The 25,052-nt window shown below is 45.6% G+C and overlaps 1 protein-coding gene and 1 long non-coding RNA gene across 6 annotated transcripts in view; both read right to left on the minus strand.

The window, feature by feature from the left end:
* GRK4 (G protein-coupled receptor kinase 4) overlaps positions 1–25,052 on the minus strand; it is an 81,639-nt gene that overhangs the window by 35,216 nt on the left and 21,371 nt on the right. For 4 of the 5 annotated variants that reach the window (XM_028492407.2, XM_055086253.1, XM_055086254.1 and 1 more), the window contains exons 2-6: positions 21,179–21,274; positions 14,638–14,750; positions 11,718–11,795; positions 4,121–4,224; positions 409–501 (exon numbers count right to left, since the gene is read on the minus strand). In XM_028492407.2, the coding sequence (XP_028348208.1) occupies positions 409–501; positions 4,121–4,224; positions 11,718–11,795; positions 14,638–14,750; positions 21,179–21,274 (484 nt within the window). The remainder of the gene's footprint in view (positions 1–408; positions 502–4,120; positions 4,225–11,717; positions 11,796–14,637; positions 14,751–21,178; positions 21,275–25,052) is intronic. The other variant, XM_055086256.1, reaches the window with a different exon arrangement.
* On the minus strand, positions 6,557–10,068 carry LOC129392259 (uncharacterized). Its single transcript, XR_008617944.1, has 2 exons — positions 9,258–10,068; positions 6,557–7,048 (listed from the first exon to the last, which is right to left on the minus strand). It is a non-coding gene; the product is annotated as an uncharacterized lncRNA (long non-coding RNA).

The raw sequence follows: 25,052 nt of genomic DNA on the forward strand, positions 1-25,052 counted from the left end.
TGGATTCTATAATTACTTCTCTTCTCTTACAGACCAAGGACCTATAATTACTTCTCTCCTCACACAGGCTATGTCACTGCCTGAAGACACACGGCCGGTAGGCGGCTGCGCAGAGGCTGAGCCCGCAAAGACTCAACCACCACATCGGATTACGTTTCTGTGAACCTAGGATATGGTTTACTTTCTAACTACTGCACCAACAGGGCTAACTGCCATTTTAAAAAGAGAAAACAGAGTCCACTGGATCCGAAGAAATTGTGTAATGAATATTAATAATTTCTGTACAAAAAGGCCACAGACAACCCAGGATTTCCAATAGTATTTTGACAGATGGAAAAGTATACATCAATCAGTATGCAGTAATGGAAGTTACTACTTGTTTTTACTGAATTTTAAATTAGAACATACCTTTCCAGCCATTTCCACTGTAAAAATCGAGAAAAATATGAGCTTTCTTGGTATTCTTCAAATGATTCTCCACTGAAATAGTCATGGACAATTCTAGAAAAAGTTTTTATGCAATTATGTACATTTGTTGCATTACAAAATGAAAACAACTGTGTTTTAGCGCGTAGATGAGCACTGGATATGGGAAAGGGAATCATTACGCAAATTCAATACATTGAATTTTGCAGGTACAGAATTCCACACTAGTTTCTAATGCTACCAGTAAAAATATGAAGGCAAGAATTCAAAACAAATAAAATCAATTTACCTTCCCAAAGTCAGAGGTTCTTTTTATGTATATGAATATTAGTGAAATAATTACTTGATAAAAATAATCTACCAGTAGAAAGACAAGAGTTTAAAATATATTCAGGGACTTCCCTGGTGGCACAGTGGTTAAGAATCTGCCTGCCAATGCAGGGGACACGGGTTCGAGCCCTGGTCCGGGAAGATCCCACATGCCACGGAGCAGCTAGGCCCGTGAACCACAACTACTGAGCCTGCGCTCTAGAGCCCACGAGGCACAACTACTGGGCCCACGTGCCACAGCTACTGAAGCCTGTGCACCTGGAGCCTGTGCTCCGCAACAAGAGAAGCTTCCACAATGAGAAGCCCGTGCACCGCAACAGAATAGCCCCCGCTCGCCGCAACTAGAGAAAGCCTGCGTGCAGCAACAAAGACCGCAGCCAAACATCTATTTATGTTAATAAATAAATAAAGCACTCAATGTATTATTTTATGCTACACATTTCCTGAAGAAATTGTATGCAATTGGCCATGCTTCTGATGTTTATTTATGATTTATTATAGTAGTAATACAAGTTTTACTTGGGGAGTAGACGAGGGACAGAATGCAGCCTGTCTTTTTTTTTTTTTTTTTTTTGCGGTACGCGGGCCTCTCACTGCTGTGGCCTCTCCCGTTGCGCAGCACAGGCTCCGGACGCGCAGGCTCAGCGGCCACGGCTCACGGGCCCAGCCGCTCCGCGGCACGTGGGATCTTCCCGGACCGGGGCACGAACCCGCGTCCCCCGCATCGGCAGGCGGACTCTCAACCACTGCGCCACCAGGGAAGCCCCAGCCTGTCATTTAAAATGGCTCTTTCCTCAATGAGTATCCGCTGAGCGACGGCGAGTACTGTGCTGACGCCGGAGGGCACATCACCTCGGGCCGTCCTGAAGGCTCTGACGGCTGGTCAGGAAGATGGCTAAGTCAGCGGCCAGCTAAGAGCCAGGTGTCACCAGCGTTCCCACGGCCGCACCAGGGGGGCTGCAGCACACTGACCCTGGGCCGGGAGGCTGAGGGAGACGGTCTGAGCCGAAGCAGAGTCACCCCGATGGAGAGAGAAAGGAGCCATGCCCCGGGCACGGCAGAGCCCACGTGGGAGCGATCACAGCTGCCCGGAAAGCTGCCGCTGAATCGTGGCTGAGGAGGCCTTGGGGAGAATGCCTGCATCCACGCTGCTTTCAGAATTCTGAGCAAGTCGTCCGATCTGCTTCACTCGATTTTGCAAAAAAGAGGTTATTCAGACGTTCTCGGATTGACCAATGTTATAGCACAGTGATTCTCAAAACGTGTTCCGAGGATCCCTATGGGTTCCGAGACCCTTTCAGGGGGTGTTCAGTAATGAAACTATATTTATAATAGTACTAAGACATGAATTACCTTTTTAAAACCCCATTCTCACAGAAGGGTTTTCCAGAGGCCACAAGAGAGGTGACAACGTCTTTGCTCTGAAGGATAGTGGAATGTCTGTGTCATCTTATTTGTTAAGAACATAACCCACATAAACAAAAGCTCTTTGGGTCCTCAATAATTTGTAAGAGTGTAACAGGGTCCTGAGGTGCTGCCACACCAATCCTAGAACTGAACTTGTCCTGGAGGCCAAGCCCTCACTTCCCAGTGGGGTGAGGACAGGGCCTGGCCTTGCCTCTGGGGCTCCTTTCCCTCGAGATCATGTGGGCAGCTCAACTCCAAGCCTTTCTGAACCAGTTTAAGAATTCCGACACTATCAGCTCAGCGAAATCATCTTTATGAAGGTGCTTAAGTGTCTCCCTGAAGGAACAACACAAAGGTCAACCGATTCTAATACATTTGTATATTTCACAGTGTATATAGATTCATAAGGTTAATGACTATAGTCAATTTACCAGTGTATCTCAATTTCACTTCCCAATACTCCTTACCTCAAAAACAACAGACTCTGTCCCACTGCCCTAGTCTGGCAGATAAACCTACTGCACACAAGTTTTAAAAATTATGACATTTAGGGGCTTCCCCGGTGGCGCAGTGGTTGAGAGTCTGCCTGCCGATGCGGGGGACGCGGGTTCGCGCCCCGGTCCGGGAAGATCCCACGTGCCGCGGAGCGGCTGGGCCCGTGAGCCGTGGCCGCTGAGCCTGCGCGTCCGGGGCCTGTGCTCCGCAACGGGAGAGGCCACAGCGGCGAGAGGCCCGCGTACCGCAAAAAAAAAAAAAAAAAATTATGACATTTAAAACTGTGCATCAGTTCAGCATTGGTTTTTAGTATGTTCATCTTGACGACCCCCACTAACCACCGCGTCGTGCTCTCACCACAGCCTCGTGTGGAAAACAGGGAGCATAAAGGAATCGTTTTTGTTCATTATGCAGCATCCGGATTCTGGGATCCAAAACGAGGAAAGAAGGTGTGGGGGGAAACAAAGGTTGTAACAATACTGAGGTGAGACAGAATAATAGAAAACACTGAAACTCCTAGATTGCACACGGTGCTGGGCTGAAGTCTCCAATTAGCGGACACCTTGCAAGAGCGATGGCAAACGGCCGTTGACAAATACCTAGGGAGTGAAAGTCATCAGTCAAATGAACTAAATCAAACAGAGAGATGCCTGGGTAGCAACACTCGTTTAAAGATTAGCAACTGTTAAGTCGGTGTCTTGGAGTTTAAGCACAGAGAAGGCAGGATTTCTGACCAGTCCCATATGGTCATGTGCAACGCCCACGTTTGCCAAGGTCAGGATAGAATTTTCAGCGTCAGAAGCCGGAATAGGAAACAAGGATCCTCTCCAGAGCTCTCAGACACACGGCCCCGCTGACACCCTGACGTCAGACCCCTCGCCTCCAGAACTGGGAGATGGTGCCCCCGTTTCCTCAGCCACCCAGTGTGTGGCACTTGGTCACGGCAGCCCCAGGAACCCGACACTGGTCCTGACAGAGCAGGCTCTCAACAGACATCTGTTGAGTGAATGGATGAGTGACAGCTGAATGTCTGTGTAAATATACAAATGACTCCATGTTTTGAGCCTGGTCACCTCAGAAACCATTCTTTCTTCCTAGTACACAAGGAAGTTGAATTCAGCCAAAGTGTTCTGGCTTAGGATTTTCCTGTCCTTATTGCAAAGAGCTGCAGAAAAGATATTTTCAGCGAGTGCCAAGGTCTAAAAACAACATTTTATGGGACTCTTTTCATCCCAGAACAAGCACTGTGGAAGGCTGTGCCGAGGGGCCAGGGCAGCAAAGCCACGCTCGTGACCGGGCGGCTCCAGTGTGTGATTATGTCATGTAGCTGTCACTCTTCACCTGCCTTTCTGGTGAAGGGGACCACTGTCGCCCGGAGAGGACACTCACGCGGAGAAGCTGCTGTGAGCCCCGTCTCGGGCGGAGCCCCAGGATGTGTGCAGGGCCAGCTCAATCCACTCACCGAGTGCACTCCTTGAAGACGTCTTTGGAAGGGTCCTCCTGCAGCTGTAGTCTGCACTCCTGCACGACGTGGGCCGGTATTTCTGGTAGAGGGGTTGCCGAACTCTTACGATGCCACAGACCAAATGCATGACAATTAGTGATTTCATAATTTACCGACTGAAAATAGAATCTAACACTTATAGTACCACGAAGTATTTGAAATAACAGGTCAGAGGGCCACCTTCACCCTCCACCCCAGCCTCATTCTCCAGAGTTCAGTGTGTCACCTGACTCTTCAGACCATTCCTACGCAGGGTCCCCAAGGGATATCTACACACCCATCTTCACAGCAGCATTATTCATGATACCCAAAAGATGGAAATAACCCAAGTGTCCGTCAACGGGTGGACAGATAAACAAAATGTGGTCAATCCCGACAACAGAATATTATTCAGCCTCAAAAAAGAAGGAAATTCTGGGACTTCCCTGGTGGTCCAGTGGGTAAGACTCCGTGCTCCCAATGCAGGGGGCCCGGGTTCGATCCCTGGTCAGGGAACTAGATCCTGCATGCATGCCACAACTAAGAGTTCACGTGCCGCAACTAAGAGTCCGCACGCTGCAATGAAGATCCTGTGTGCCGCACCGCTAAGACCCGTCGGAGCCAAAATAAATATAATAATTTAAAAAAGAAGGAAATTCTGATACCTGCTACAACGTGGATGAACCTTGAGGACATTATGCTGAGTGACACAAACCCGTCACAAAAAGATATACTATGCGATTCCACTTATATGAGGTCCTTAAACCAGTCAGATTCAGAGACAGAAAAGAGATGGTGGGGGCCAGGGGCTGAGGGGAGGGGGAGGTGGGGAGTTAGTGTCTAATGGGACAGAGGTACAGTTTTGCAAGATGAAAAGAGCACAGGAGATGGATGGGTGGGTAAGACTCCGTGCTCCCAATGCAGGGGGCCCGGGTTCGATCCCTGGTCAGGGAACTAGATCCTGCATGCATGCCACAACTAAGAGTTCACGTGCCGCAACTAAGAGTCCGCACGCTGCAATGAAGATCCTGTGTGCCGCACCGCTAAGACCCGTCGGAGCCAAAATAAATATAATAATTTAAAAAAGAAGGAAATTCTGATACCTGCTACAACGTGGATGAACCTTGAGGACATTATGCTGAGTGACACAAACCCGTCACAAAAAGATATACTATGCGATTCCACTTATATGAGGTCCTTAAACCAGTCAGATTCAGAGACAGAAAAGAGATGGTGGGGGCCAGGGGCTGAGGGGAGGGGGAGGTGGGGAGTTAGTGTCTAATGGGACAGAGGTACAGTTTTGCAAGATGAAAAGAGCACAGGAGATGGATGGTGGTGATGGTTGCCCATCAATGTGCATGTACTTAATTCTACTGAACTGTATACCTAGAAATGGTTCAGATGGTAAATTTGTTTTTTTTAATCATAATTAAAAATGTAGGGGCTTCCCTGGTGGCGCAGTGGTTGCGCGTCCGCCTGCCGATGCAGGGGAACCGGGTTCGCGCCCCGGTCTGGGAGGATCCCGCATGCCGCGGAACGGCTGGGCCCGTGAGCCATGGCCGCTGAGCCTGCGCGTCCGGAGCCTGTGCTCTGCAACGGGAGAGGCCGCAGCAGAGGGAGGCCCGCATACCACACAAAAAAAAAATGTAAACACACAAGCTCAGAAATACACGCAATTTTCCCTCATAGAAATGGGATAACTATATATACAGTTTTGTAAGTATATGATGAATCCTACAAAGCTACCCTACTTTCTTTAATGACCACATGGTTTCCCAGAGCATGGGTTTCTGTTCCTCTTAACCATTCTAGTTGCCAGTTTTCTCCACTGCAAACACCACTGCCATGAACATCTTTGTACAATTGTGTTTTGTTTTTGTTTTAAATTTATTTATTTATTTATTTATCTATTTATTTTTGGCTGCATTGGGTCTTCATTGCTGCGCGCGGGCTTTCTCTAGTTGCGGCGAGCGGGGGCTACTCTTCGTTGCGGTGCATGGGCTTCTCACTGCGGTGGCTTCTCTTGCTGTGGAGCACGGGCTCTAGGCGCACGGGCTTCAGTAGTCGTGGCTCGTGGGCTTTAGAGTGCAGGCTCAGTAGTTGTGGCGCACGGGCTTAGTTGCTCCGTGGCATGCGGGATCTTCCCGGGCCAGGGATTGAATCTGTGTCCCCCGCATTGGCAGGTGGATTCTTAACCACTGTGCCACCAGGGAAGCCCAGGATACACGCATTTTAAACGTTGATATTTATTGCTAAATTGCCCTCCAGAAAGGCAATTTCCTAATCACTCTACATTCTCACCAATATGTCCCCACGCACCAGTTTCCCATTCTCTTAACCCTCATCCAGAGGATTCTGGAAAAAGAAAACACATAGCAAAAAACTTGTCCAGATTTATTGAAAAAAACACACAGATCACGTTCAACTGTACATTTAATTTGTCATTAGAAATGAGAAGTGCATTCTACACTCATGTCTGCCTGTGGTATAGCTGAGTAACTACAGCAAAACTTTGCATTTTCTATAAATCAAAGCAGCTATTTCATCAAAGATGCTGAACTACTGACAGACATATATAACAAGTATACTCACATTTTCCCCCCAAAACCGATAAAATTGTTATAACTAATAATGATTAATAGCTGTCATTTAAATTGCCTAATACAAGTGAGGCCTTATGTCACTTAGCCTCATAAGAACCCGACGGAAGAGGCTCAAGGAGCTACAGACATTCTTGTACAGCCACAGCGAACAGAGGGGACGCCAAGCCTGAGCCATGCTCCCCCGAGACCAGTTCCTTCCTACGCGGCAAGGCTGTGATGAGGATAAAGAGGGATCCATTCACTCCACCATTTCAGAAAAGAAGTTTGTTCCCTCATTTACTCAACAGATACACATTGTTCCGGCCTAAGAACAAAACAGAAAACAAGACAAAATTTCCACAGAAGACAAAGCTATTAAATTCCCACGCTTGTCTCAAAAATACACGTTTTACAGAAGTTGCTCTCAGTATTCTCCATAGTATTACTGCCCCTCCAAAGGTCTCAATTTCCTGAAGCTAAATTAAATAGCAGGTTAGTTCTATTAAGACTATTTAATGATTTATTCCAAATAGTGATCCTTTTTCAATACCTTAGAAAACATTTATATTAATAGAAATGTATTTCCACAGAAAGGAAAAGCAATGCTTCTAGTCCCCCGTGAGCGGGGAAGTAAGGTAAGCTAAAGTATAGCAAGCTAAGGAATAGTACCCACTGGCCAGATGCTAAACATAAGCCAAGTGGGACACAGACATCTGCTGCGGCTTTAAATTAAGGAACAAGAATTATTTTTGAGAAAAGGTAGTCACCAGGGAAAATTTACCAAATGACTCGGTGCCTTGCTTTTTAAAGTTCTGGTCACCGAGAACTCTGATAGGAAAGTCCACTGATGGGGAAGAAGAGGTGGGTGGATTTTGCAGATATATGCTTATTTTTCTCTGTTGAAAATATACATCTTTATTGGGTTGTCTTTTTATTGTTGAACTGTAAGAGTTCTTCATATATTTTGGATACCTGATCCTAACTGGATACTGGACTTGCAAATATTTTCTCCCATTCTAGAGGCGGCCTTTTATTTTTCTTTTTATTTATTTATTTTTTTTCTGTACGCGGGCCTCTCACTGTTGGGGCCTCTCCCTTTGCAGAGCACAGGCTCCGGACGCGCAGGCTCAGCGGCCATGGCTCACGGGCCCAGCCGCTCCGCGGCACGTGGGATCCTCCCGGACCGGGGCACGAACCCGCGCCCCCTGCAACGGCAGGCGAACTCTCAACCACTGCGCCACCAGGGAAGCCCTATTTTTCTTTCTAGTGCTCTTTGAAGCACTATTTTGATGAAGTGCAATATATCTGTCTTTTTTCTTTTGTTGCTGTCCTTTTTTTTTTTTTTCTGTACGCGGGCCTCTCACTGTTGGGGCCTCTCCCTTTGCAGAGCACAGGCTCCGGACGCGCAGGCTCAGCGGCCATGGCTCACGGGCCCAGCCGCTCCGCGGCACGTGGGATCCTCCCGGACCGGGGCACGAACCCGCGCCCCCTGCAACGGCAGGCGGACTCTCAACCACTGCGCCACCAGGGAAGCCCTGTTGCTGTCCTTTTGATGTCATATATGAGAAACCACTGTCTAAATCAAGGTGAAATGAAGATTTACACCTAAAAGATTTAGAGCTAAGATTTACACCTTAGAGATTTCCTCTAAGAGTTGTACAGTGTTAGCTCTTACATTTAGGTGTTTGATCCATTTGAAGTTAATTTTTGTACATGGTATTAGATAAGGGTCCAACTTCATTCCTTTGCATGTGGATATCCAGTTGTCCCAGCACCATTTATCGAGAAGACTATTCTTTCCCCCACTGAACTGTGCTGGCAGCTTTACTGTAAGTCAGTTGACTGTTTCTGGACTCTCGATTCTATTCCATTGATCTGTATGTCTGTCCTTATGCCAGTACCATACTGTCTTGATTACTGTAGCTTTGTAGTAAGTTTTGAAATTGAGACGTGTAAGTCCTCCAACTTTGTTCTTCTTTTTTAAGATTGTTATAACTATTCTGGATCCTTTTAGTATGTGTATGAATTCTAAGATCAGCTTGTTAATTTCTGCAAAAAAAAGGAGTTAAGATTTTGATAGGGATTATACTGAATCTACAAATCAGTATTAAGTCTTCTAATCCATGAACATAGGATATCTTTCCATTTTATTATAGTTCTTCTTTACTTTCTTTCAGTGGTGTTTTGAAGTTTTCAGTGTGTAAGTGTTGCACTTCTTTTGTTATATTTACTCCTAACTATTTTATTCTTTTTTCTGTTACTGTAAATGGAATTGCCTTAATTTCATTTTTGGATTTTAATTGATAGTGTATAGAAACACAATAGAATTTTGTATAGTAATCCTGTACCCTGCAACCTTGCTGAACTCATTTATTAGCTCTAGCAGCTTTTTTTCCCCTAATGCGTGTGTAGATACTGAGGACTTTCTATATACAAGTGCAATGATCTGAAATGTGTGCCCCCCAAATTTACATGTTGAATTCCTAACTCCAAAGTGATGATATTGGGAGGCAGGGCCTTTGGGATATGCTTACATCATGAGGATGGAGCTCCCATGAGTGGGACTGGTGCCCTTACAACAGAGGCTCCAGAGACACCCCACACCTCTTCCACCATGTGAGGACACAGCAAGAAGGTGCCGGCTATGAACCAGGAAGAGGGCCTTCACCAGAAGGTGACCATGTTGGCACCTTGATCTTGGACTTCCCAGCCTCCAGACCTGTGAGCAATAAATTTCTGTTGTTTATAAGCCACCCAGTCTGTGGTATTTTGCTATAGCACCCTGAATGGATTAAGACAACAAGATCATGGAATCTGTGAATAGATAGTCTTACTTCTTCCTTTTCAATCTGGATACCTTTTATTTATTTTTCTTGCCAACTGCCCTAGCTAGAACTTCCAGTACAATGCCAAGTAGAAGAGATGAGAGTAAACATCCTTATTTTGTTCCTGATCTTAGGGGGAAAGCATCCGACCTTTCACATTTAAGTATGACGTCAGCTGTGTTTTGTATATGTCCTTCACCAGGTTGAGGAAGTTCCATTCCACTCCTAATTTGTTGAGGGCTTTTATTATAAAGGAGTCTTTGGATTCTGTCAAATGCTTCTTCTGCCTTTTCTGAGATAATCATGTGAGTTTTTTTGTACTTTATTATATATTATATATGTATTATATTAATTTGATTATCAGGTATTGAACCAACTTAGCATTCCTGGGATAAATCGCACTCGGTTTTGGTCATGGTTTTTTTTTTTTTGTTTTGTTTTTTTTTTTTTTGTAAATCAAATTTGGCTGAATTTTACTATTTGGGAATCTTGAAAAGAAAACTAAGAATGACTGAGTGAAAGGATAAAGAAATATAAGACTGAACACATACAGTCTTGCCTTACTTTTTTAGGTTCCTGGGATAAATCGCACTCGGTTTTGGTCATGGTTTTTTTTTTTTTTTTTTGTAAATCAAATTTGGCTGAATTTTACTATTTGGGAATCTTGAAAAGAAAACTAAGAATGACTGAGTGAAAGGATAAAGAAATATAAGACTGAACACATACAGTCTTGCCTTACTTTTTTAGGGGCTTTAGGGATTCGGTGGTGTTGAAATTTGAGTAAAGGAGTTCCCTTTTTGATATGTAAAAGAAAGAGATTTTTGTTGTTGTTTTTAAAGAAAGGACAACAAGAAGAAAAACTACAATGGTGATGTGACTCATTGTCATTTTTTTTTTAAGTAAGGCAGAAGGATAGCTTCCCCCAGTTGACAAGGAAAAACAAAAACAACACCATCTTCAGGCAGCCCAGAGACATCTCTCACTACTACTGAGCCACAGATGGATATCTGCTGTTCCCTCCTGCTTCTATACTTGCTACATCCACCAGGATAACTTTTCAAATTACGTCTTTCTCCTTGACAACCTCTCTCGCTATGTGAGTATGTCTTCAGGAAAGGTGAAGAAGGAAAAAGAAGTTAACAAAAAAGACTTTAAAGACTACAGAAAGGAAACTTCTCTTCTATAGCTCCCAATTAGTGTCCTGGGGGTACCTACAAACATGTAGATGCTGTGAACACCTGTGTTTGAAAAGAATGATCTATAGGCAAGGTATTGAGGCTGGAGGCTGGGGTAGACCCAAGCTTTGGAGTCAAAACCTATTTGGGTGTGAATCACATCTCTGCCAGCACTGGCTATGGGAATATCTTTGTGCCCGCTAGACAGTCCACTGGTCTCTCCCTCTGGCAGTCAATCTTTCTTATGAGTGAGCCCCCCTCCTTGACGGCCCTACCACCTTCATTAGCTATGTTCACAGTCGGAATGTTCTGAACCATTCTCACCACACTATTCTCCAACTACAGTCTCTCCACGCTTGATTCCTGGCTCAGGTACTTACTGGTTGTGTAATCTCCGGTAAGTCATTCACCCATTCTGATTTTCAGTCTTATCACGTGAAAACAGACATAATAATACACCTACGTCGTCGGTTGGTTGTGAGCATTAAGTAATGTGTTACACGCACAAGGCTTAGAGCGGCCCTCACTACATGTTAGCCACCACTCCTCCAACTCTGCAACAGAGTTAGCTGCCCAGGGTGTAAGACTTCTAGCGGCCTGCAAAAAGCAAGCCATGTGGAGGGAAGCAGGTTACAACTCTAACTTCAGGGACACACTAAACTGTAAGAACCAAGTGACTCAAAAAGTATCAAAACGAAGGCCCATTAAAGCTTTTAAGAGAAAAATGTTATTTTCAGTCCAAGAGAGGAAAATAAAATTCTCTAAGCCTATATTCTGCTTGAGGACACACAGAAACTTTAAAATTCTTTAAATCAATTTCCCAAGAGATTTAATTATTAATTTCCTCAGTGAATCAAAAGGAAGTGCAGAAAAGGAACATTTATAAGAAATTAAAGATTTTAACACACTTATTCCAACTAAGTAAAGATGGCTATGCACACTGATTATTTAAGTAAGTTATTTACAAATCTTTACGCTACAGAAGAAAACACACCTCCTCAATGAAGAATGTGTCTAAGACCAGGAGCCCACAATCTCTTCTGTCCTCATCAGCAGCCACTTCATATTCCGCCTGATTGCAGCAATGAGAGAAAAGGAAAATGTTAGTTAAGCTTCTTCACGGACTTCGTAATGTTTCAAAAATCCTCTGACTTGTGGAATTGGCTTGGTGCCCTAAGAACCAGAGAGCAGCTCTACTGATCAAGTGTCTGCGGCTCTTCTTCGGAAAACGAATGGCCATGAGGGGAAAAAAACTCTTTTTTTTTAAGGGATTAATAATGTGGTAAAGCAATACATTTTCCACGATGCTCTCTACACCATACTGTATTTTTAGCCATTAAGTGCAGCCAAATAAAATGGAACAAAATAAACAGCTCGGGCTATTCTAGGCAACGGCATTTTAGAGGGTCCAAGAGGCGCTTGGACCCCTGTGTGCAGTGCTCCCAGGCAAGTCAGAGTTGGCAATACCTGAGCAGGAGTCATTCACACACAGGTGTCAGGAGAGAGACCCACGCAGGCCAGAAAACGGAGACGTCAAAAGCAGCACCTGATCAATCTCTAAACATCCACGGAGGACAAGCAAGGAGCGAGAGACGGAAAAGAAAACAGAGGAGGGATCACAGAGGCCTAGATAAGGGAATTTCAAGAGGAAGTTGCTCCACGGTGTCAAGAGCCACGGAGCCTCGAGCGTGAGGAGGCCTCAGCGAAGCCCCGACTTTGCAGGTTGGGGCCTGAGCAGAGCAGTGGAGCCGAACGCCGGATGGAGCTGAAGAGACAAGTGAGGAAAGGAAGACCCAAGGAAGCTGGTCCACTGAACACATGAGGGGGACTCCAAGGCAAAGCGCTGTGGGTTGCAGTCCACCCTCATCCCTCATTCCGTACCCTGCTCAGGCCCAGCACAGGGGCCGTGACCACCAGGCTGACCACCCGGCCAGAGCCAGCTCCACGCTCTGCGTTCAGGGGATGGCCCTCACCGGCACGCTGACTGGCACACCGCTCAGCGCGAGCTCCGGGAGTTCTGGACACTACAGAGCAGGCAGTGAATGGGAAAGAAAGCTGTGATCCCGTGATGGTCTTTGGACACACGCCAGCTAGACGGTCACCAAGCTCCAGTTACTCAGACATTAACCTAGCGTTGCCGTGATGCTGGTATTCGTACGATAGATGCGATCAGAGTCTCCATCGGTTGGCTTTAACCCTACGTAACCTGTGCGGGCCTGATTCAATCAGTGGAAAGGCCGTACAAACAGAGCTGAGGCTTCCTAGAAGAAACTCTGCCTGAGGACAGCAGCTTCACCCCATTTCTGCAGAGTTCCACCCTGCCCTTCCTGATGGCCTGTCCTGCAGATCTCCAACTTCCCTAGCCAGATCTCACAGTCATGTAAGCTAGTTCCTTGCAGTAAATTTCTCAATATGTATATCTTACCGCCTTCATTTCTTTCATCGGCCCCTGACTGATACAGACGCTATTAATTCATTCAACAAACGCTAAGCAGGCAACAGGGCACACAACCATGTCAGGGGCCATGAGGGGGAAATGGATAAGATGCCCTCTCTCCGCTCAAGAAGTGCAAAGAAGCTGCCATCACCCACTACAAGGAGAGTCGGAGCAGTGAGGGCTGTACAATGGCAGGGGCAGCCGTGATGTATTCACCCACACGGCTATCAGCAAAAAGCAAAACCCGCTGGCCCGCTCAACGGGCCAAGCACCTAGTAACTAACAGGTATGACAGTATCAGAAGAGTTGGCTGTGCACCTGAAACTAACACAACACCGTAAATCAACTTAAACTTAAAAAAAACTTAAAACTTAAAAAAAAAAGATCTGAACCTAAAAGAGAGTTTTAACAAGGCAGTTTAGCCATTTTAGAATAAAGAAGAATTGTAGGTCCCTAAATTCCTAAAATACAGCAGCTTGGCAACTAGAACCCACACATGAAGACATATCGACATCCTAGTCCCATACTCAGTAGGCAGCCCTACTGCCTCTGGGTCCACTTTGAAACAGGACTGCCCCCTTTCCCAGCCCTGCCTTATCCCGTCAAGGTACCAAGAAGGAGAGGCCTGGAGAGCTCCAGGGGGTAGGAAGCAAACAACAAAACTGGCAAGAGCCTCAAACGGTTTTCTGAAAAAATACATTACAAATACATATTTTTAAAAAGCTATGTCACGGAAAAAAATGAATAAAAACTCCAGGATATAGGATAGTACTCTGCATACAATAAGGAGTCAATACATATTTGCTGATGTAACTAGGACAGGCTAAAGCAGAGAGGAAGTGTCACAATCTTGGTACAAATAACTAAAGGTAAGAGAGCTTTTCTGTTAAATTCTACCAATCTTCTGTTAAGCTGCTGCTGAATTTCATAGTTTTGAAACTTGGAGGCTCGCCAGTGGTATCTTTAAAGTTTCAGAAACACAAAATTTCTTTACCTAAAAGGAAATCACAGTAAACACCAAGCTGGATACACAGGAATGTGGGAAAACTTATAAAATCATAGTCAGTTCCATTTGCGGTGACCACGCTTCTTGCACGAGCTTTCTTCCCTCTGTGTGCTTCTGGGTTAAAGAGTTTTAAGTACACAGTGTTGCTAGGGGAAGGCAGGAAGGGAGCCCTTCAGGCAGCGGTACAAGCACACCGTCTTAATCAGCCCTTCAAACTTCTTACAAGTTAAAGCAGCATGTTTCAAAGTTACGTAGCAAATATCTTTGATTCTCCAATACTTGACATGTAATCTATATGAACTACCACTTTACCCACTTTACCCAAACCAAGATAACATGACACACCGAGACAACATTTTATCCACTCTCACCTCACTGCCAAGGTCTAATTGACTTAGAGAGCGCTCATCTTAGCCTTCAATTTTCAAAAGCACAAGATTGGGTGGTTCAACACTGAGATAAAGTACTTACCACTGCATCCAGGAACTCAATGCACCTCTTTAGATCATGCTTTGTATTACAGAACTGCCTGAAGAGAAGTCTTCCAATTGGCTGCTTGTCACAAAGACTGCTATACTCCTTCTCTGGGTGAAGAGGGACAAGAAACAAACAAATATAAGGTTTTCTGAACCTTACTGCTTTTACCTGAGACGATAAAAGTAAAAAGCAGTAATTGCAGTATTATCTTTGAAACCAGTGTTTTGTTTACTAATTTACACTGGGTTATCAAGAATATTTAAAATTGAAGTGCCAAAGGCAGCTGGAAGAAAAGGGGGGGAGGGGGGAGGGGTGGCATTCCCTGGGGAAATGAGGGACAGGAAAGAAGACTGGGTCTGCCCTTCCACCGCTCCAACCACTCTGTGTATTTGGCGAACTACATGCATGTGAAATATACCAGAGGAATGTACTAAATTAGATTTTTTAAAACTCTTTTTCATTTTGATACCTTTCTTTTCTTTTACAAGTTACAAATACTATATATGCTTAATGATTTTTTAACTGTTTTTTTTTTTTCTCTTTGGTGGGGTAATCTGTTGCATACCTTACTTTACCCCAAACACTGATACTGTTTAGAGATCAAAGCACTAATATTTGGTCAAAGTGTCACGAGGGGTATAAAGCAAAATCTTATGTTCAAAATAGGTTCATTAAAACTTCAGCAAAGACTGTACTTTCAGGGATCATTTGATTCACTTTGTTGTACAGCAGAAACTAACACAACATTGTAAAGCAATTATACTCCAATAAAGATGTTAAAAAAAAAAAGAAACTTCAGCAAGAAAATCAGTTGCTCTTTTAGCAGTGCCTCTGAAGTTGAGCATAATTATGTCCAAGCACTCCTAAAGCAGCTCTAAAGCTGAAGAATTAAATGAAATTCATGAAAAGAAAGCAAGCCATAACAATATCCTCAACTAAAGGGCTTATTAATGTCAGGTATACGTAGGAATTACATCCTGTTTTGGGTCACTGGAGTTTGCACATGGGAAACACAGGCAAGGATGTAAACACTTCGGTTACCAACGCACAACTGCTGGATTCAACACATATCAGTACCAGTGTTGCAAAAATTCTGCAACCCACTTTGTCCAATTTTGCTACCCCATTTTACTTTAGGGACACTCACTAACTACGTTTAAGAGACAAAAGACACAAGGCAGAGTCAAAAAGTGACGTGTTTAAAAAGTTGAGGGTTTCTAACTCTTTCTTCCCGAACTCAAAGGTTCAGAAACGTTCCTGGTTTCCACTGAGGGAGGTCTGCCAACCTTCTTACCCAGCTTCCTACTGAAAGGAGCAAAGACAAAATCACAACAAAAAGAATGAAATGTGATCTGGAAAAAGAATACAGGGCACCCTCAAGAGTGAGAAATTTGAGGATTACCTGGAAGAGAGAAAGCCTATGGGGCTGGATTGTTAAAGGAAGCACCAGCTGAATCTGCAGCGATAAGCAGTTCCGCCCAGGTGTCTGGGTCCCAGAAGCCCCTCCCAGGCCTGGACACAATTGCCGACCAAGGGACTTCTTCAGGCTGAAGCCACTTGGCAGAAAGTTGGGACCCCAGGGGGGAGGCAGAGCACAGCTGAAGAACTACACACTCTGCTGGCAAAGTGGAGCCATGCCGTCTGTGGCCGCTGGAACGCAGGCCCTGTCTGGACGGCACCCCGCTGACGCACCCGCCTACCAGAACACCATTCAAGAGAGGGGTACAACCACAGAGGAAGCCAGGCTGCCACCGCACAAAGAAACACAGCCCTTAACATAAACCTGAATAAATAATCGCATGTCTCTAGATACAGGGGAAAAGCAGCAGGTAAAAACTAAAACCAAAACCAACTAACCAAATAAACCAACAAAAAAAGCCAGCAGAAAAACTGACCCAGGAGAAAAGGTAATTCAGGCAACAGAAAACTTACCTTTTAAAACCCTAATTAGTATCCTCTAGACTAGAGGCTGAAGGGACTGCTAGAACATAAAGCATGAAAGAAGCAGTCACAGAACAAGAGTGTGGGCTTAGAAATTAAATAAAAATATGATTAACGACAAAACACTGTGGGATGGGCTGGATAGTACTTTGCATGTGCATAAAAGCATGGATGTTTATCTGGATTAATAAGGAAATCTCCTAAAATGAATGGCAGGGACTTCCCTGGTGGCGCCGTGGTTAGGAATCCGCCTGCCAATGCAGGGGACACAGGTTCGAGCCCTGGTCCGGGAAGATCCCACATGCCGCGGAGCAACTAAGCCCGCGCGCCACAACTACTGAGCCTGAGCTCTAGAGCCCGCGAGCCACAACTACTGAGCCTGCGCTCTAGAGCCCATTAGCCACAACTACTAAGCCCGCGCACCTAGAGCCCATGCTCCGCAACAAGAGAAGCCACTGCAATGAGAAGCCCGCGAATGAAATTCATGAAAAGAAAGCAAGCCATAACAATATCCTCAACTAAAGGGCTTATTAATGTCAGGTATACGTAGGAATTACATCCTGTTTTGGGTCACTGGAGTTTGCACATGGGAAACACAGGCAAGGATGTAAACACTTCGGTTACCAACGCACAACTGCTGGATTCAACACATATCAGTACCAGTGTTGCAAAAATTCTGCAACCCACTTTGTCCAATTTTGCTACCCCATTTTACTTTAGGGACACTCACTAACTACGTTTAAGAGACAAAAGACACAAGGCAGAGTCAAAAAGTGACGTGTTTAAAAAGTTGAGGGTTTCTAACTCTTTCTTCCCGAACTCAAAGGTTCAGAAACGTTCCTGGTTTCCACTGAGGGAGGTCTGCCAACCTTCTTACCCAGCTTCCTACTGAAAGGAGCAAAGACAAAATCACAACAAAAAGAATGAAATGTGATCTGGAAAAAGAATACAGGGCACCCTCAAGAGTGAGAAATTTGAGGATTACCTGGAAGAGAGAAAGCCTATGGGGCTGGATTGTTAAAGGAAGCACCAGCTGAATCTGCAGCGATAAGCAGTTCCGCCCAGGTGTCTGGGTCCCAGAAGCCCCTCCCAGGCCTGGACACAATTGCCGACCAAGGGACTTCTTCAGGCTGAAGCCACTTGGCAGAAAGTTGGGACCCCAGGGGGGAGGCAGAGCACAGCTGAAGAACTACACACTCTGCTGGCAAAGTGGAGCCATGCCGTCTGTGGCCGCTGGAACGCAGGCCCTGTCTGGACGGCACCCCGCTGACGCACCCGCCTACCAGAACACCATTCAAGAGAGGGGTACAACCACAGAGGAAGCCAGGCTGCCACCGCACAAAGAAACACAGCCCTTAACATAAACCTGAATAAATAATCGCATGTCTCTAGATACAGGGGAAAAGCAGCAGGTAAAAACTAAAACCAAAACCAACTAACCAAATAAACCAACAAAAAAAGCCAGCAGAAAAACTGACCCAGGAGAAAAGGTAATTCAGGCAACAGAAAACTTACCTTTTAAAACCCTAATTAGTATCCTCTAGACTAGAGGCTGAAGGGACTGCTAGAACATAAAGCATGAAAGAAGCAGTCACAGAACAAGAGTGTGGGCTTAGAAATTAAATAAAAATATGATTAACGACAAAACACTGTGGGATGGGCTGGATAGTACTTTGCATGTGCATAAAAGCATGGATGTTTATCTGGATTAATAAGGAAATCTCCTAAAATGAATGGCAGGGACTTCCCTGGTGGCGCCGTGGTTAGGAATCCGCCTGCCAATGCAGGGGACACAGGTTCGAGCCCTGGTCCGGGAAGATCCCACATGCCGCGGAGCAACTAAGCCCGCGCGCCACAACTACTGAGCCTGAGCTCTAGAGCCCGCGAGCCACAACTACTGAGCCTGCGCTCTAGAGCCCATTAGCCACAACTACTAAGCCCGCGCACCTAGAGCCCATGCTCCGCAACAAGAGAAGCCACTGCAATGAGAAGCCCGCGAACCGCAACAAAGAGTAGCCCCCGCTTGCCACAACTAGAGAAAGCCTGCACACAGCAACGAAGACCCAATGCAGCCAAAAATAAATAAATTTTTTAAAATAAATAAATTAAATTAAAATTTAAAAAGACTGATCAGATTTTCAAAAAGCGTTGGTGCCAGACTAAGGAGTTTTCCTCTCTCCTAGAAGGAACAGATAAAAATAATAACTACACGTAATATTTTTCACCTCTTACTGCGTGCCACTATGATGGTAAGTCCTTTCTGTGTATTATTTCATTTGAACTTCACAATCATACTTACAAGTTGGGCATTGTGCGGACAGCAGAGACCCTATGGGACCGGCTCACTTCTGAGGGCCGTCTGGATCCGGGGCCGTGGAGGAGAAGGGGACGGCCGGGCTGGGACAGGGGGACGGGGCAGGGGACCAGCCAGCGGACGAGCAGCTGCTGCCAGAGGGAGGTGGCGAGTGTCAGAAGGAGAGGCCAGCTTGCGGTGACAAGTGCATCTCAGAAGGCGACTCATTCCAATTCTGAGTGCCCTCGTGGTGAGGAGACGGCAGCAGGAGGGAGCCTACATTCTTAAAATGGTCACTTTGGTTATGTATATTTTACCACAATTTAAAAAACATTTGTACGTGAATCACTGCAGTCCCTGTATTCATAACAGACCAAAAATGAAAACAACTCAATGTCTATGAAATGATGAACGGGTAAATAAAGTGTGATATGTCTACACAATGGAATATTACTTGCCAACAAAAAGGAATTAAGCTCTGATTCATGCTACGGCATGCATGAACTTTGAAAAGATATGTTACGTGAAAAGAAGCCAGTCACAAGAGGTCACATAGTATATGTTTCCCATTTATATGAAATGTGCAGAATAGGCAAGTCCACAGAGACAGAAGTAAATTAGTGGTTGCCTGTAGCTAGAGGTGGGGGAGGGAATGGGGAGTGGCTACCAATGGGTATGGTGTTTCTTTTGGGTGATGAGAATGTGGTAAATTGAAAAATTGATTGTGATAATGGTCACACAACTCTGAGAATGTATTAAAAACCATTGAATTGTACACTTTAAACAGGTGAATTGTATGGCATGTCAATTATATCTCAGTAAAACCGCTATTTTTAAAACATAATGAGGAAAAAAATGTAATGACATTAAAATGGCTGGATAGGTCTTTGGGGAAAAAATACTCCCACTTTATACTATCTGAAATTAATTTTGATAGTTAAAATATTTAAACTTTCTTAAAGAGGAACTATAATAGTACTAAAGAAAAGATAGATTTTTAAAAAGATTATCTTAGGGAGTAAAGGTGTCCTCCCTAAGTACAACATAAAGCTCAGAGACTAAGAAGAAAAATATTGATATAGTTGTCTATATAAAAAATTAAAACTGCCATATTGAAAACTACTGTAAGCCAAGAGGCAAAAAGCATAAATATAAAATGTATTCACAATGAATATAAAAGAATAACTCCTTTCACATATAAAGAACTTTTAAAAATGAATTAGAGGGCTTCCCTGGTGGCGCAGTGGTTGCGTGTCCGCCTGCCGATGCAGGGGAACCGGGTTCGCGCCCCGGTCCGGGAAGATCCCACATGCCGCGGAGCGGCTGGGCCCGTGAGCCGTGGCCGCTGGGCCTGCGCGTCCGGAGCCTGTGCTCCGCAACGGGAGAGGCCACAACAGTGAGAGGCCCGCGTACCGCAAAAAAAAAAGAATTAGAAAAAAGCAAATTGAAAAAACCCAGTGAAAATGCTCAACCCCATCCATAATTAAAACAAGAGACCATTTTTCAAATTACAGTTTAGTAAAGGTTAAAAACATTGATAACGACCAGTGTTAGCAAGGTCATAGGCAAGGGTAAAGCGATACCACCTTTTTGAAGGGTAATTTGGGAACATCAAAATTTTGAATGCACGTACCCTTTGAACTGGAAATCATGTCCTAAAACAATACACTTAAGATTTGCCCTTAGACATGACTCTACTTGTGACTTCCGTGCTCATGTCAGGACCTGTAGCTAACTCTCTCATTCTTTACATTGCAGAGTATTCCATAACCCCGCCATACCTTATTTTTTATCTGACTATTCCTTTCCTGAAGTTCTCACCAGTAATTCCTGTCCATACGCATAGAGAACTGTCTGGAAGGAGACTGAGAAACGGTTACCAGTGTTCACTTCTAGAGAGGATGATTGCTACATTTCTCTTCTGTTCTACCTAGAACAATGGGTCTATATCCCTTTTTTTTTGGCTGTGCCCCACAGTATGTGGGATCTTAGTTCCCCGACCAGGAATCGAACCTGCAGCCCCTGCATTGGAAGCGCAGAGTCTTAACCACTGGACCACCGGGGAAGTCCCAGTTCTTAAAAAAGGTTTTTAATGAAGGAGTCAATGGCCATACCTTATAACTGCACGTTAGAAAATCTACAGGGTTTTTTCCTGGGAAGAATCGTGACGATATATGGAGAATCTATTAAATAGCATTTGAAGCAAATAAGGGACTAAGGAAAGACCAACATCTAACAGACGAAACAGCACAACGCCAGCCATGACCTCCGGACTCGAGCAGGTGCAGCTTCCTTACTCACCAATCGAACGTCGAAGCGTGCTGCACTGGCTGACGGGGGGCAGCTTCAGCATCTCCCTCCATTTTTTACTACGACCGCTTTTTTTGCCATATCCTCCTAAACGTGAAAAAAGCAAGGCATTTTTGTAATAATCAGAAACATCCATTTTTTTAAAAAATTAACTTATTTATTCATTTTTGGCTGCCGTGGGTCTTCGCTGCTGCGCGCGGGCTTTTCTCTAGTTGTGGCGAGCGGGGGCTACTTTTTGCTGCGGTGTGCAGGCTTCTTATTGCGGTGGCTTCTATTGTTGGGGAGTACGGGCTCTAGGCGGGTGGGCTTAGGCACGTGGGCTCGGTAGTTGTGGCTCACGGGCTCAGTTGCTCCGCGGCATGTGGGATCTTCCGGACCAGGGCTCGAACCCGTGTCCCCTGCATCGGCAGGCGGATTCCCAACCACTGCGCCACCAGGAAAGTCCCAGAAACATCCATTTCTGACAACTTCTTCCACTAACGTATTCTGTTTGAGTAGCCTGGGTACCTACGATGAGTTGATCTGGAAGGCACCGTGATGAAGTGTGAAAATCCCACCGAGGCAATCAGTCACTGGCTCTGTCCTTCAGAAATCAGGTGACCTGGACCTTCGTAAGCAGCTCTGCTAAGCCTATATCCAAGTTTGTAAACCGGACCTAATATCACGTCATAAAGGGCTGCTTATAAATATTCGTTCAACAATTATTTATTAGGCACCCACTATATACCAAACACCTTCAAGGTGCAGGAAATACAATGGTAAAAAAAGACCATTCTAGTGAGGGAGAGAGATTAAAAATCACTTAATGACAAGTGATAAGAAAACACTTAGCCAATCATATAGTGATAAACGGTGTGAAACAAAATCAAGCAAGGCACAGGCGGAGGGTGCTCTTTGGGCTGAGGGAGGACCAGGAGAAACCCCTCTGGAGGGTCACGCTTAGGCAGAGACCTGGGATGTGAGGATGTGAGCCTCGGGAAGGTCTGGGAGAAGACTGTCCCTAGCAAGACCAGAATGGTGGGAAAAGCAATTAGATGATATTTTAGAAAGAGGTTTCTAAACAACTGACCTTTAAAAAAAGTTTAACTCCGAGAAATTAGGACCTTCGATTTTAAGCATTCTGAGGAACTGAAGTTTTACTGAATTTTACCCGAGAAAACATACAGTTTTTTTGTTTTGTTTTGTTTTGGTTTGGTTTTGTGATTATTTTTTAAATTAATTTTTATTGGAGTGTAGTTGCTTTACAATGTTGTGTTAGTTTCTACTGCACAGAAAAGTGAGTCAGCTATTTGTATACATGTATCCCCTCTTTTTTGGATTTCCTTCCTGAACTCTACTCAAGAGCATTGAGTAGAGTTCCTTGTGCTATACAGCAGGTTCTCATTAGTCATCTGAAAACATCACAGTTTTGGCTGGTGACTAAAGCCTCCAGGACTATTGCGAAGAACAGGGAAAGCCGGAGGAAGGTCCTGTTTCTCGGGGAAGTGATGCGCTCCCAGTTTGGAGAGGAAGACACCAGAAGATGCGGGGCTGTTTTAGGCTCAGGAGGGAAGGCCTGGCTGCAGACAGAGATTTGACAGTGGCTGCCTAGTGGGTGCAGGTGGGAGACACGGGGCCTTCCTCCACAGCCTTCCTTTCTGCTCCACTACTCCCCCCATTTCAACTGAGATCGTGAGCCCTGGACTTGCACCCACTCTCCGGACGTCCCAGAGCACCTCAAGGTCAGCTTCAAACTAGACTCATCACCCCCTGCAATCCAGTCCTCTTTCCACACTGAGAATCCTGCCAACAGCTACCGTCTACCAGGCGAAGGAAGCAGGAAACTGGGGCACCATCTAACTCTGTCTGCTAAGCACCGCAGTCAGTCACTCAGGAGGGGTGCGCTGCTGCGGTCCCGCGTGCAGGGCCCTGTCGGACACCAGGCACACCGTGCAGAATCACGGAGGCCAGCCCGGCCTTCCGAGGCGCCCCCGCCCTCTCTACTGTCCTTTCACGCCAGGGCCACCACTCTCCTCCACCTCCCTTCTAACTGGCCTTCCGACCTCTTCCTCCCTTCCAGACCCTCCCCACTGCCTCTCAGGGTCACCTTCCTAACATGCAAATACAAGCTCACTTCTCCACCGCCTACAGACCCTGAAGGTGTCGCGGAGTCTGAGGATGAAGTGAGAACAGAGCCCAGCCCTGCCTGACACCATCCACAGGCACACCATGCCCAAGCCACGCCACTTACAAAATCTCCACTCGGCTCAAGCAGGACCCCCTCCAGGAAGCCCACCCTGATTGTCCGAGGGAGAGGCAAGCACTCCTTCCTTTTCCAGCCCTCTGCATCTTGAAAATATCGTCATTAAATCTCAGTGAGGGCAGGTTCTAGGTTCACGGTCTAATTCCCGGTGTAGCTCCAGCCCGCAAACAATTGAGGGGATGATTAAATGGACCTCCAGGTGCAGGGGCACCAAGAGCTGCATACTGCACACAGCAGACTGAAAAAACTGGAGGCGCTGACTACAGGGAATGGGTCAGAGGTAGTGATGCCTCTCGAGGGCTGAAAGGAGGAGGAGAGTCAGGATTTTCACAGGTCCACAGTACCCTCACCTCTCTAGGACCTTCCCACCTATGGACTCGTTCAATCGCCCCCTCAGATGTAGGTACTGCTACTAGTTAGTCCCCTTTCTCACATAAGGGACCCAAGCTAAGAGTAAATAACTTGCCACTGTCACACAGCTGGCGAGGGAAGAACCAAGACACACTCAGGCCTGCCTGACTCCAGGAATCCCGCTTAAACAGTACTGTCTATTAAGAAGCAGTAAGCTGCAACCAAAGCGGTTTTGTTTTTGTTTTTTTCTTTTGAAGTGCAAAAGCATCTAAACTAAAGATTTGCCATGAACACGTTTAGAAATTAAGGTATGTTGGGACTTCCCTGGTGGTCCAGTGGTAAAGAATCTGCCTTCCAATGCAGGCGACGTGGGTTCGATCCCTGGTCAGGGAACTAAGATCCCACATGCAGCGGGGCAACTAAGCCCACACGCCACAACTACTGAGCTCGCACGGGCCTCAACTAGAGAGAGAACACCCGCGCGCCACAACTAGAGAGAAGCCCGTGCGCCGCAACGGGAGATCCCGCGTGCCACAACTAAGACCCAATGCAGCCAAATAAATAAATAAATATTAAAAAACAAAAAAGAAATTAAAGTATGTGTGAAATGAAAATAAGAGTAAACCAAAACTCCCAAGATGTCAGAAATGGTTATGGTGATGGCCATAATAATCAGTAGCCCTTATTAGCATTTACTAAAAGCCAGATACTTTTCTAGAAGTTTCACAAGTCTACTCTCACTAAATCTTCCCATCAGCCCTACAAGGCGAGTACTGTTGCTGAGCTCTTGTTATAATCCTCATTTTACAGGTGTGGAAACGAGGGCACAGATGCGTGGAATAATCGGCCCAAAGCTTTACAGCCAGTAAGCAGGGACGCTGGGATTTGAACACAAGTGACCGCCCTGGACAAATGGGGACGCCACCTTTGTCACAGCGGCCGTTTTACCATCAATAACCAGGACTGCCAAGATAAATGCACAATGTGAGGAAGAGCTGGCCCCAGTGGGTCCTGGATATTGAGGGGCTTGTGACATGGTTTTATACCTTGAATGCCATAATAATAATAATAATTATTATTATTATTATTTTTTGCTGTACGCGGCCCTCTCACTGTTGTGGCCTCTTCCGTTGCGGAGCACAGGCTCCGGACGCGCAGGCTCAGCAGCCACGGCTCACGAGCCCAGCCGCTCCGCGGCATGTGGGATCTTCCCGGACCGGGGCACGAACCCGTGTCCCCCGCATCGGCAGGCGGACTCTCAACCACTGCGCC

The sequence above is a fragment of the Physeter macrocephalus genome, chromosome 7 (genome assembly GCF_002837175.3).
Source record: "Physeter macrocephalus isolate SW-GA chromosome 7, ASM283717v5, whole genome shotgun sequence".
Taxonomy (NCBI): domain Eukaryota; kingdom Metazoa; phylum Chordata; class Mammalia; order Artiodactyla; family Physeteridae; genus Physeter; species Physeter macrocephalus.